General features: G+C 40.8%; 1 protein-coding gene and 1 pseudogene across 1 annotated transcript; both read left to right on the top strand.

Moving 5' to 3' along the window:
• Positions 1-819: 819 nt before the first annotated feature.
• On the top strand, positions 820-3478 carry LOC109396431 (regulator of G-protein signaling 14-like). The gene is given in 2 exon segments (XM_019668224.1): positions 820-987; positions 1943-3478. Coding segments are annotated over 2 exon segments (1536 nt in total). The 3' UTR covers positions 3311-3478.
• Positions 3479-3595: 117 nt separating this feature from the next.
• On the top strand, positions 3596-12538 carry LOC109396430 (lysosomal-associated transmembrane protein 4A-like; annotated as a pseudogene).
• The last annotated feature ends 962 nt before the right edge of the window (positions 12539-13500 follow it).

The following is a 13500-nucleotide window of genomic DNA, read 5'->3' as shown; positions in this document are numbered from 1 at the left end:
AAAGAGGAATAAAGTGCCCCCATACCTCCAAGAAGATCAATGATACATAAACTAACAGTACAGTAATTCCAAAATAATAGAGACATACACAGAAAACTATGTGAGCTCAGAGGAGAGAGTGACTGCTTGGTGTGATATAAGGCAGGTTCCCCAGAAGAGATCTTTTCTGGAAGTTTTGAAGGATGAGCAGTGGGATTAAAAGAGGAAGGACGTGTTAGGCAGAAACAACAGTAAGTACAAAGGTTTAGAAATGTGGAATACCTATTCAAAGGACAGTAGTAAATGGATTGTAGTGTGGCAAGAACACCTACTTCCCCATACCGAAAGCAGACACTGCTTAATCAGTCATTGTATTTTTGCTGCTAAATTTATAAGCAGCTTCAGACTTCTCAATGGGGTGCTTCAGGCAGCCACTACCAATTATATGGAGTTGACACGTGAAGTTGAACCGGTTTGTCTTCTCTGCAGTGGGCATCCACTGTTTCTGGAGTATAGGATGTGTGTGGGAGTGGTGGAGAATGAGACAGGCTGGGGAGGTTATGGTGGCTGGGATCAGGTTATGAAGGACTTTTTGTGCCATACCATTGAATTTGTATTTATAGTCTGTATAGGCAGTGGAGAGCCGTGTAAGGATTTTAGCATGAAAATGATGTAAGCAGATAACTCTTTTTGGAAAGATAACTTTGGGAGCTTTGCAGAACATGGATTGAACTGGTAAAACTGAGGGCAGAGACACCATAGGCATTTCATACTGTCATTAAATCTCGGTAGCCTTTAAGTTGCCCAACCAGTAGAGTATTATGGCTGTTCAGACGGGAGATGATGGAGGTCTGCATGAAGGCAATAGGAATGAGGAGGATAAATCAGATTGAGAATGATATAGGAAACAGAACAGGACATGGTTCTTTAGTTTTTGATGAAGGAATCTTGGAAAGGTCTCAGACTTCCTGTCTGGGTGATAGGGAAGGCAGGGAGGGGCAGGATAAGGTGGGAAGATGATGACTTACACTTGTTGGAAATTAAATTGGCCTGGAAAAAATGTTTTTCCTGTGGAGTATGTTGATTCCTACCAAGTTCCTTTGCTCTTCTAGAAGGTTGCAAACCAATTTTTTTAATGTCACATGGTAACATGGGAAGAACATAAGAATGGATTGCAGAAAATGTGGTTTTCATCTTGGCTCTGGCACTTACCACTTTGTTATAACCGCAGGCAAGCCGTGTAACCTCTCTGACTATGTCTTTATCTGTAAAATGGAAATAATTTATGTGCAGTCCTTCTTACAAAATTGTTGTGAGGAAATTTATGTGAGGGCATTTTGTCAACTCATACATACTGCACACATATGTTTTCACTGAGCCATTTCTTACCTTTGTAAAAAGATGAATATTTCAAGATACTTTGGTTCAAGATTGATAAAGAACTTCTAAAACAGTCTTAAATAAATATACTTGGAAGTCCACAAAATGATTCTTGAGGTTGAAACAATCTGAAGTGTCAGCCTTCATCCTATCATTAGATCTTAGTCACCTTAGGTGCTGCATTAGGTTTTTAGCATACAAGGTGTGATCACAAAATATGGTGAATGTTTAAATAAAAAAATAATTTATTACAGTAAAAGACACATTGCCATTAATCCCCCTTAAAATACCCGCTCTCACTTCAAACACACTTATCCTATCGCTCTTGTCACTTTCTGAAGCAGTTCTGGAAATCCTCTTTCATGAGTGTCTTTAACTCCTCTTCCATTATGACAGTGCTCCATGTCATACATTGCTTCTGGTATGTCAATTTTTGTAAAGTAAAAACATTATGGGTGTCCTCATCCACCTTATCCACTGGATCTGGCACCGTGCGCCTCCTGGCTCTTCCCCAATGTCTAAATTATCGTGAAAGGAAAACATTTGAATTGACTCAAGACATTGACAACCCCTCCTGCCCCAGCTAGCTCAGGAGGCCCGCAACATCTACCAGGAGTTCCTGTCCAGCCAGGCACTGAGCCCGGTGAACATCGACCGGCAGGCCTGGCTCGGAGAGGAGGTGCTGGCCGATCCCCGACCTGACATGTTCCGGGCACAGCAGCTTCAGATCTTCAACTTGATGAAGTTCGACAGCTATGCACGCTTTGTCAAGTCGCCGCTGTACCGCGAGTGCCTCCTGGCGGAGGCGGAGGGACGCTCCCTGCCGGAACCTGGCTTCTTGCGCCTCTGCAGCCCAGATGCCACCAGAAAGAAGCCGAAGCTGAAGCCCGGGAAGTCGCTGCCTCTGGGTGTGGAGGAGTTGGGGCAGCTGCCGCCGGCTGAGGGCCCTGGGGGCCGCCAGCTCCGCAAGTCCTTCCGCAGGGAACTAGCGGGCACCGCGGCAAATTCGGCCTTGCGACAAGAGTCCCAGGGCTCCCTCAACTCCTCCGCCAGTCTGGACCTTGGCTTCCTTGCCTTTGTCAGCAGCAAATCTGAGAGCCACCGCAAGAGCCTTGGGAGCTCAGAAGGTGAGAAGGAAAGCTGGCTAGGGAAGTACTGCTGTGTGTACCTGCCCGATGTCACCGCTTCCTTGGCCCTGGCCCGACCTGGCCTCACCATCCGAGCCATGCTGGCAGGCCTCTGTGAGAAACGTGGCCTCTCTCTACCTGACATCAAGATCTATCTGGTGGGCAACGAGCAGAAGGCCCTGGTACTGGATCAGGACTGCACAGTGCTGGCGGACCAGGAAGTGCGGCTGGAGAACAGGATCACCTTCGAGCTCGAGTTGGCTGCGCTGCAGCGCGTGGTGCGGATCTCCGCCAAACCCACCAAACGGGTACAGGAGACGCTACAGCCTATCCTGGCGAAGCATGGCCTGAGTCCGCAACAGGTGGCGCTGCGCCGGCCAGGTGAGCAGCAGCTGCTGGATCTAGAGAAGCTAGTGAGCTCGGTGGCGGCCTAGAGACTGGTTTTGCACACCCTCCCAGGCGCGAAGATTTCAGAAGCCAGTGACACATCCCCGTGCTGTAGCCAGGGAGTCCCACCTAGAACCCGGGACAAGGCCACCCATCCCCCTCCACTGCCCCTCAACTCGCTGGCCAAGGCGCCCAGTAGTGTCATTGGGACGCGACAGACCTGTGACATTGAAGGCCTGGTAGAGCTGCTGAACCGGGTGCAAAGCAGCGGGGCTCACGACCAAAGGGGCCTTCTGCGCAAAGAGGACCTGGTGCTTCCAGAATTTCTGCAGCTGCCTGCCCAAGAGTCCACCTCCCAGAAGGCCCCACCACAGACTGAATCATCAGCCCATCCCAAAGGGGGCCCCTCAGACTCTACTGCCCACTCGGTCCTCTGACAGCTGTCCAACAGCTCAGGCTGGCTGCATGGCACCTGGCGGGCCGAGCATGCAATAGGCCTGCTCTGCATGCCCTGTCTGTGCCATGAGTGTCTCTGGCCCCTTCCTGCCACGGGCAGGCCCGTAGGAAGAGCCAGGATGGGGTGGAGAGGGGCTCAGAGTAGCCACACCCCATAGCCACACCCCACAGCTGCCACCACTTGGTCCCTCACAGGCTTGCCCACCCATCCCTTGCGGCCAGGCCAGTAGGTGAAGGTGGGCCTCCCCACTCTTCCCTGTGTAGGCATGCCCAACACAGGGGTGGCGTTGGCAGTGCCAGCCTCCCCACCCTGTGCCAAGCCTCATCAGGGAGCAGGAGGAGGGGCCAGCCCCTTCTCAGGGAACAGGTATGAGTAAAGCCTGGGGGTCCAGGTGAGCAGCCCCTTCCTCTACCCACTGGACTCTACCAGACATACAGATTTTGCATTTGGTTTGGGACAGCTGGGTTTGTCCTGGATGTATGACATTGTTATTATAATAATTAATATTCAAAAAAAAAAAAGACATCGACAACTCAACTAAAGACACTCCCAAAAAAGGACTTCCAGAACTGCTTCAGAAAGCGGCAAGAACGATGGGATAAGTGTGTTTGAAGCAAGAGGGAGTGTTTTGAGGGGTATTAATGGCAATGTGTCTTTTACTGCAACAAATTTTTTAAACATTTAAACATTAACCATATATTTTTATCACACCTCGTAGATTGTAATGGGCTGTGGAGAGTCTAGCAGAATGTCAGGGCAAGATAAATAGTGTTTGACCACCATTTATAGTTTTAAACAATTTCCATGTAAATATTATATATTCTTGAATTTGGCTTTTCCTTAAGTTTACCACTTTTTAACTTGTTTGATATACACTTAATAATTTAATTTAGCCTCTTTAAATCCTTTGGGGAGTGAAGGGAGCCTCATTTACATTAATAAAAAAATGTAAATATAACTTTTCCCCTAAACTCTTAGAACCAATTTCATTTGAGACTTGTAAGATAAAACATAGCTTAGATGAAACAGTTGACCTATTTATTTCCTGATGTGTATAAAATTAAATTTTATTGGTGGGGAATGATTAAAGTTCATTAAAGATTTGTTTAATGATAGCTGCTCCCTAACTCTGACCTTCTTTTGTGATTAATGATACGTTTTATTTCTAATTTAAAGAACTTAGGGTTTTACTCATTTATAATAAAAATGTATAACTTATGAAGTTAGCTACAGAAAGGTGTTTCTTGAATATGTATATAGTAAAGGTTAAACAGCTAAACATGTGTGCTTAGGTAGTTTTTATAATTTAAATCATATATACCCAATCTTGATAAAGGGTAAGTAACATATTTGGATAAGTGGATATGGATGGCCATTATGGTGCTCTATCTAAAGGAGCTTGAGTTTGGGGATAGAAGTACCTGAGATACCTCTCTTGCACGTACCTCTTGGCTAGGGTGGTCTCATACATGCTTAGATGTCACAGTGGCAGAAGAGAGTCTTAAGAATAGACAGAGGTGTGTATAAAATGCATGAAAGCCAGAATTCTTCAATGGATAGGAAATATGAGACCATTTGGGATTGGCATTTGCTAGTAGACCTCTTTTTATGGTTTAGTTTGGAGAGATTCCTCTCCAAATTCTCCTTGTTCTTGAGAAATGTGATATAGTCTGTGATCTCAGTGTATTTTTGAGGTCTCATGATATTTAAGTGCAATTAATGTTTGAATTAATATTACATGAGAAAAATTTAAATTCAGATCCATACTGTTAAAGAACCTCAACTTCCATCATCCTGTCCTCTAGCACAGGAGTGTCAGAAATGTGGCTTCAACACTGTGACTCCCTTCTATTCCTGTGGCAAATGTTGCTAAAAGGTCACGGACACCTCCCAACTCTTCTGAAGGTAGCATTGTAGACAACCACTACCATCCAATTAGAATTGGCCCAAGAGGGGGAAACCTATTTACTATACAAGCTTTGAGTTTTGTCAAATTACATAAAATAAAGGTAATATTTGAGTTTTGTTGAAAAAAGTTATGGTGAAACTGAAGAAATTATTTTTCATTGGCAAATACTTGACATTTAATGATATTCTATGAGATGATATAATGCTTAGTTAACTAAGGTCACTGAATAGAAAGAAAAATAACACTAATAATTAAGAAAACTTATTTTTAAAACTTTCGTTTTTTAACAGGGTCAGTTATAAGTTGGTTACTGTAGTGCATGGAATAGGTCAGGAGGGCTTGAGGTCTGCACCAAACTTACTCCTAGATTGGGGTGGGGTGGTAATGGTGGTAAGACCAAACTTCATGGAGAGACAGAAACCAGGGATGTTAGTTCTGTAAAGCAATCAGCCTCCTAGAAGCCTAGTTGTAGGACTTGCTCACCTGATGAGCAAGCAGAATCAGAAGGGGTAGACAATAGCTATAGAAAAGAGCCAGTAAGTGGTCTGTGCTGGGGAAGGTGGTAGTTGGTTTTAGTCACTGGTATTAGGTCCAAGGTCTAGACTCTAGTCCCCAGGAAGGTGACTGGCAGTAATAAGCCAAGGCTTGCTTGCTTTCCTTTTTTTTAAGATAAGGGATTGAGTTACAGAATTAAGGGTACAAAGTACATACTGGGTCTCAAAAATAAAACAGAAATCCACGTTTCAGAATTGGGATAAACTTGAGCTTTATGGCAAAGGTGACTTGAAGCTGAAAGCTTGGGGAACACGGGTGTCAGATGATCTCAAGAATGGAGAATCAGGTTCTGAGGAGGGCCTGTATTCTCCTTGGAATCTCTATCATAGACATATTGTATATGAATGAAGAGATGAAGGAGTATTTTTTCCAGGACTGACCTGGAAACCTACCTTGAATCAGCTCACGCTCTTGCTTAATATCCTCCTGTAGCTTTTCATCAAATCCGAATGCCTTATACTGTTCTTAAAGGCCTGTGTGATCTGTCCCTGCTACCTACCTACCAACTGCTTTCAGGGCCTTACGAGATAGACGCTTAGTCCTGGTTCTGGAACTAACAGCTCTGCAGTTCACTGCTACCCAACTTAAGATTTCTATTTAAATGTTATCTTCTCAAGGAGTCTTGCCTGACTACCCCGAATTGAGTCATTTCTGTCATTTTCTTTCTCTCCCTTTTCTGTCCTTAATAGCATTTATTACCAGTTATAATTATTTTATATGATTTTTTTGGGGTCTGTGTTCACTAAAAAGTAAGCCCTATGGGGCAAGGACCATGTCTGGCTTGTTCACAATATATCATCAATACTTACCAATAGTTTTTAGTAGATGTTCAACAAATATTTATTGAATGAATGAGGGGGCCAGAGGGAAGCTGGCAGGAGGACAGGGTATATCTATTGCTGTCTTTCAATTTCAGCATGAAAAAGAACATACTTTCACATGATCAGATGAGCCTAAACATTGCCCAGAGTTTGAACACATAAGATAAATTTGGAGAGTAATTCCGAGAACTACTTACTCGTCCTAAAAATTGAAGGGATTCTGTGTCTTTTTAGTGGACATAATTTACTTTTCCTTATTCAGCTAATTTGAATCATACTGATAATGTGACTGTGATAATCAGTCATATGCTGAAATTTCTACTCCAAAGACTGCTAACTACCTTAATTTAAAAGTATTCATCTATATAAACATCTATGAATTTTTTTCTGAAACTGTGCCTCAATATCTACCAAATAGTTTTGTGGTTCATCAGAATTGGTGATTCCACTGAGGTGAGGCCATTTCAGAGGTCTAATATATATAAGGTCTAATATATATATTAGACATGTATAAGGTCTAATCCTGAACATCCAAGGCTCTGAGTGGCCCTACTAGGGTGCGTTCACTGAAATCTTCTCCCTGGTAATTTATTGAGCAGGGCTGCTGAATGGAGTTATCTGATTATCAACATTTAGGATTTAAAATGTCTGCTGAAGATGACAGAGTTGTCTTAGTTCTTTATGACAGACATTTTGTATTAGGACTGCTTGTATTACACAACTTCAAAAAAACCCATGTATTTCCTAGCTCTGCCCTTCCAAAAAGGGAGAAGCAACAAAAATCCATTTTGCAAAGGTGCACCTAGCCCATTCCCCCTCAGAGGAACCAGGACTCCTTAGGAAATTGGCTGACTCCAGGGCTGGGACAGGGAAATTATAAGATAAGCTGGAACATCTTTTTGCATCAGAAAGTAATAAAGTGCTCAAAGAATGGTAGAGTGATGTCAATATGGCATGAGTCCTATGAAATAAATTTTTTCAATAACCTCTATTATAAAACAAAATGCTTTCCTGTAAGAGTACCAAAAATTTTTGTGAGAGTGCACAACCACTTTTGGTTATTCAGTTTGAACTGGTGACTAAGTTATGAAAATATGGAAAGGTGGTTAAGTATGAAGTGCCTGACCACCTACACTACTCTGCCACCCAAATCCCTGCCCAGACTCTGACCCAAGAGTCAGAAAAATCCCAATTACATGACAGCAGAGCTTAAAGGAACTTTGGAAATGATCTTGCCCAATCCATTAATTTTATAGATGAGTAATCTGAACCTGATGAGTCAAATGACTTGTACAAAATGGCAGAGTGAGGGCTGGCCAAGTGGTTCAGTTGGTTAAGAGCGGAAGCTCTGAGCAACAGGGTTGCCGGTTTGATTCCCACATGGGACAGTGAGCTGCGCCTGAGCTGAGCTGCCACTGAGCTGCCAACAGGTGGCAGGTTGGCTCAGCTGGTGAGAGCTCATACTCTTAACAACAAGGTTGCCAGTTCCACTCCCGCATGGGATGGTGGGCTACCCCCACTTGCAACTAAGATTGAACATGGCACCTTGAGCTGAGTGGTTCCAGCTGCCTACAGGCCATTGGATGGCGACAGGACTTGGGAGCTGAGCTAGCTGTGCCCTTCACAACTAAGATTGAAGGACAACAACTTGGCTGTTCCCCTTCTCCAATTCCCCAATAAAGTCTTTAAAAAAAGAAAAAATGACAGAGTGAAAAGTAGACTCCAAGGCTCCTGACCCCCCTATCATGAGTGTTGGTGTAGATGTGTTTATCCTGTTCCTGTATTCCCACTTTCAGGGGTCAGGGGGTTAGAGGAAGGGATTGCAGGAGTGTTGTACCTACCATTTATAATACGGGAAAATGGGGAAATGCATTCCTTGATTTAAAAGTTGGAAACTGCTAACAGCTAAGAAAAAGCCCCACATGATTTTCATTTGACAACTTTCGAGTCTTACATTAAAGACTGGCCACCTCACTTTATAGAACCAGACCTAAGGAATCCCTCTAAGCCCTAGAATTCTATGGGTTCACTTTGTACAATTCAGTAACCTAAGCTGATGGTAGATCTAACCAAGATTTTAATTATTAAATACAGTGAATTGTCCTTTCAATAAAATAACTTGATTGATTTTTATTAGGTTGAGTTTAAATAGAATGCTAGGTTAACTATGTGATGATGTAAAATAAAAGGAAATATCTGAAATGGTATTTAAACATCAAGTTTCAAAATATTTCAACATCAAAGTACTAGATGATTTGCAAAGGAAGGCAGAACTTCAGTGTTTCTCAAAAGGAGTGAGCATATTAATAATGTTTAAGAATCAAGGCTGTGTTTTAGACCCTTCTTTTAACTCTTTCTGAAATACCTGATATGTTCTTAAGATTTACTAGACAAGTTCCCAGGAAATAGAAAAACTGTTGTCTTCTTATAAATTGCTTTAGAATGGCTTTAAGAAAGAAACTACGAGGTGTGATTTAAAAAAAATATCGTGAATGCTTACATTAAAAAAATTTTTTTACATTAAAAGACAAACGCCTTTAATCCCCCTCAGTCTGAATACTTCCCCTCAACTCGAACACACTTATCCCATTATTCTTGCCACTATCTGAAGCAGTTCTGGAAGTCCTCTTTCATGAGTGTCTTTAGTTGCACTGTCATGGCTGCTTCGATGACCTGAATCGATTCAAATGTTTTCCTTTCATGGTCGTTTTGACTTTGGGAAAGAGCCAGAAGGCACACGGTGCCAATTCCAGTGAATAAGGTGGATAAGGACACCCCGTAATGTTTTTATTTGACAGAAATTGCCATACCAGTAGCAATGTGTGACACGGAGTATTGTCATGACGGAGGATGAAACCATTTACCCATCTAATGTTAATGCATTGCTTGTTATCCATGATTTACGGCATACTTTAAAATACACCTTCCCTCAACCATAGCTCACACCCAACTGACTGCACCGAACAAGTTGAAAGTTGTCACACAGTTACTAGGGTTTGACGTGCCGCTTCCGGTATTAAAGATCCCTGCCTTTCTGTTGGATGGCACTTGGCAGCAACATTCACCATATTTTGTGATCAGACCTCGTACATCCACGTACTCTTAAAGAGGGTATTCACTGTTTAAGCTTGTCGTGCTTGATACCATATTTTTCTCTCCCTGACTCTCTTCTTCCATCTAAACAGAGTAGAAACTCAGTAAATGTTTGCTGAGAGGTAGTCTGTGCCCTTCTTTGAGGTATTCCTGTCCACAGTTCTTTCCTAAGTTAAATTACCATTTTTATAGGAGTCAGGTATAATTAATCTACTAAAAGCCCAAATGTCTTGAGAAGTCATATATAAAGATAATATATGATATATATATAACTTTGTAGTATATAATATTATATAACAATAAGTGAATATATAAATAGGTTATATATCAAACCCTAGTACCTAAACCCATATATATTGAACTCATTTTATCTATACATGTAATCTTTATCACTTATAAGTCATTTTTAATTCACAGAACCAAAGGTTCCTTTTTTCTTCTGGTCTCAATTTCAGCTACTGTTTCACATCAGGATCCTTAGGCCATCAGAAATTGTGGGTTTCAACTTTTATTTTCATTTTAAGAGTTGAGAGGCATATAAAAAATCATTATGATATTTTTGGTGGTATAGACTGTAAGGTGTATAAATTCTAGCTAAGCATTAAAAAAATCATAGACTGATAGATAAACCACTTTGGGTTAGGTGCGGGGGTAGTAGGCTGTAGAGAAGAAGGAAATAAGAAGAAGGCTAGTGTTGGTGGAGGGAAAAAGGTGGGGGTAAATGCATATTTGAATTTAGGACAATGAAATTTGAGAAGTGTAGACTGGGGAAATTAAAATTTTTAGAACCCAATATAAATGTTAGCTATTCTTTCTGTTAAAATTATTTAATAAAAGATTCTCCTTTAAAATAGCTGTGTTGTTTTTTTTAAATTAAAAAGTATGTTTAGGGCCGGCCAAGTGGCTCAGTTGTTTGAGTGCAAGCTCTGAGCAACAGTGTCGTCGGTTCAATTCCCACATAGGCCGGTTCAATTCCCACATAGGCCGGTTCAATTCCCACATAGGCCAGTGAGCTGCACCTGAGCTGAGCTGCTGCTGAGGATGGCTCAGCTGGTGAGAGCTCGTGCTCCTAACAACAAGGTTGCTGGTTCGACTCCTGCATGGGATGGTGGACTATACCCACCTGCAATTAAGATTAACATGGGCACCTTGAGCTAAGCAGCCACATGGCAAATGGACTTTGGAGCTGAGCTAGCTGCGCCCTCCACAACTAAGATTGAAGGACAACAACTTGGCTGTTGCGCTTCCCCAATTCCCCAACACTGTTCCAATTCCCTAATAAAAACATCTTAAAAAATATGTTTAATCATCCAAGTTGACAGAAATATATAATTGTACATGTTCCTTAGTATTGTCTCAGTGATGTAGAGAAAATATTAATGTTGGTGTAGCCAAATATTCAGTTATTCTTTAAGTGATCTTCTGTTGGAAGAATTACTGGGTTATATAGGTTTGTATAATATATTTTTAAAAATCACTTTTTAAAGAATAAGAGTTTAGAACATTTCTGCTTTCATTGAAATGATCACTGTACCTTTAAACTGGAAATATATTTGGGGGGAAATCTTTTAGAGATTTTTAAAGATATTTCAAAGTATTTTAAAAGGTGCTTTCAAGAAGTATTTTGAAGTATTTTAAAAAGAAAGCAAGACTCTGAAAGTATTTTTATTTTACTTTCATTAATTTGTATATATGCATGTTAAATATGTGTATGTGTTTTAGCTGTATTACAATTGAGCACTTTCTTCCCATATTTTTCTTTATTATTTTCTTATGGGCCTATGGAAGTTTAAATCTCTAATCAAGACCTTCTGTTGGGTTGTCGGAAAAGTCATGTTGCATCAATAGAATATTTGATAATTTTAGCATCTTTTATTTGCGTTGATTTTTCATAAATACAATGAAGCCATGGCAGGAGTAGCACAAATGGTTTTATCAATGATAAAAAAAAAAGCTAAAATGGCCTCAGTGCGCAGGTGCAAAGTTGCTGGCTGGGGCCTGAGCTGGGGGCAGAGTTGAAAACAGTCATTTGTGGTTTTGGATTCGGTGACAGAACTATCGGGGTTCAACCACTGGGCGGAAAGCCTTTGTCAGGGGCCCAGCCAAGAACAAGGCCCGCCGAGATCTCCAATGGTGTCCATGACTTTCAAGCGGAGCTGCAGCTGACCGCTTTCACAATACCCAGCTGCTGCGGCGGCGGGACAATCATCCTGGGGACCTTGTACATGGTGGTAAACCTATTGATGGCAATTTTGGTGACTGTGGAGGTAACTCATCCAAACTCAGTGACAGTTGTCAACATTCTCTATGAAGTCATTGGCAATTATTACTCGTCTGAGAGAATGGCTGATAATGCCTGTTGTTTTTGCTGTCTCTGTTCTTATGTTTATAATCAGTTCAGTGCTCGCACATTTCTTATCAAGTGGATTGGCTTATTCAATTCTTTTGTTACTGGCTTTTTTACTTCGTTCTCAGTTGCCTGGTTGCCATCAGTTCTGTCAACTTATTTGCCAAGAGTCAAAGAACATCTGGATCAATTACCTGATTTACTCTATAAAGATGACCCCCTGGCATTGGACTCGAGCTACCTCCTGTTCATTGTTCTTGTGTTCTTTGCCTTAGTCATCATTTTTAAGGGTTATCTAATCAACTGTGTTTGGAACCGCTATAATACATCAACAACAGAAACATGCCAGAGATTGCCATGTATCCTGCCTTTGAAGCACCTCCACAGTATGTTTTACCAACCTATGAAATGGCAGTGAAGATGCCTGAAAAACAACCACCATCTCCTTACATCCTGCCTGAAAAATTCTGCCTTTGTCAATAAACACTATACCCTTATTTTACAGAATGCTTCAATACAGGGTTCTTTAAACTTATTTGACATAAACTACATTTTCCTTTATTTAAGCATTTATTTCAAACATGAACAAGCTTTTTGGACATCTATTAATAGTCAGATGTTTTTGTTTTTTTGTGAAGTCTATTATATTTTAGTAATTTTTGCAGACAGTCTAGATTAAGCAAGAGCAAAGTGCCATTGTTTGCCTTTAATTGGGGGATGGGAATGGGATATTCTTTACACATTTTCTTTTTCAACTTTGCACTTTCTTTATATAATAGCATTTTGGTTATTTGCTGCCCTGGATACTTTCAGGAAGAATGAATTAAATATTCAGGATGAGTGAGTTGAGTATAAGAGCTGGAGTTTTCAACTATCAAAACAGGAAAAATATATAACATTTTAACTTGTCTGAAAGATAATGGTTGCATGTTTCTAATTTGTATGTGTTTTCCATCTTTGTGATAGGATGCTTTAAGAAAGCTCTTAAAAACTAAAATCCTTTGAAAGTAACTTTTTGTATTTTTATTACAGGTAAATTGGGATATTCACATTGTACAGAAACAGAGGTAAGAGAAATGCTCAAGTATTTCTTAGTAAAGCAGCTTTGCAGTCCTGTATAAGAAGGTGTTGAGAGGAGGTATACATCTCTTATATTTAGGAAGAGTAAAAGGTGAAGAATAGTCATTTACTTTGTCCATATTTTTAAAATATAAGGGTGTGTTATAAAGATTAGCTTAATAATAGTTTAAAATTTTTCTTGTGTTATTTGTGAAATTGAGTTAGCTATGATTCAGTTTAAGTTCATTTTTTTCCCTATAATCCACTCTAATGTGTAATAATGAAATCATTTAAATATTTTGGACTCCTATGGAGCTGCGTTAGTACAGAGAAAAAAATAGGGACTTGGAAACAGTGTTTCAGTAAGATTAATAATGAATTAATTG

The sequence above is a fragment of the Hipposideros armiger genome, unplaced genomic scaffold (genome assembly GCF_001890085.2).
Source record: "Hipposideros armiger isolate ML-2016 unplaced genomic scaffold, ASM189008v1 scaffold_522, whole genome shotgun sequence".
In the NCBI taxonomy this organism is placed as follows: Eukaryota; Metazoa; Chordata; class Mammalia; order Chiroptera; family Hipposideridae; genus Hipposideros; species Hipposideros armiger.
This window is presented reverse-complemented; position numbering and strand designations above follow the sequence as displayed.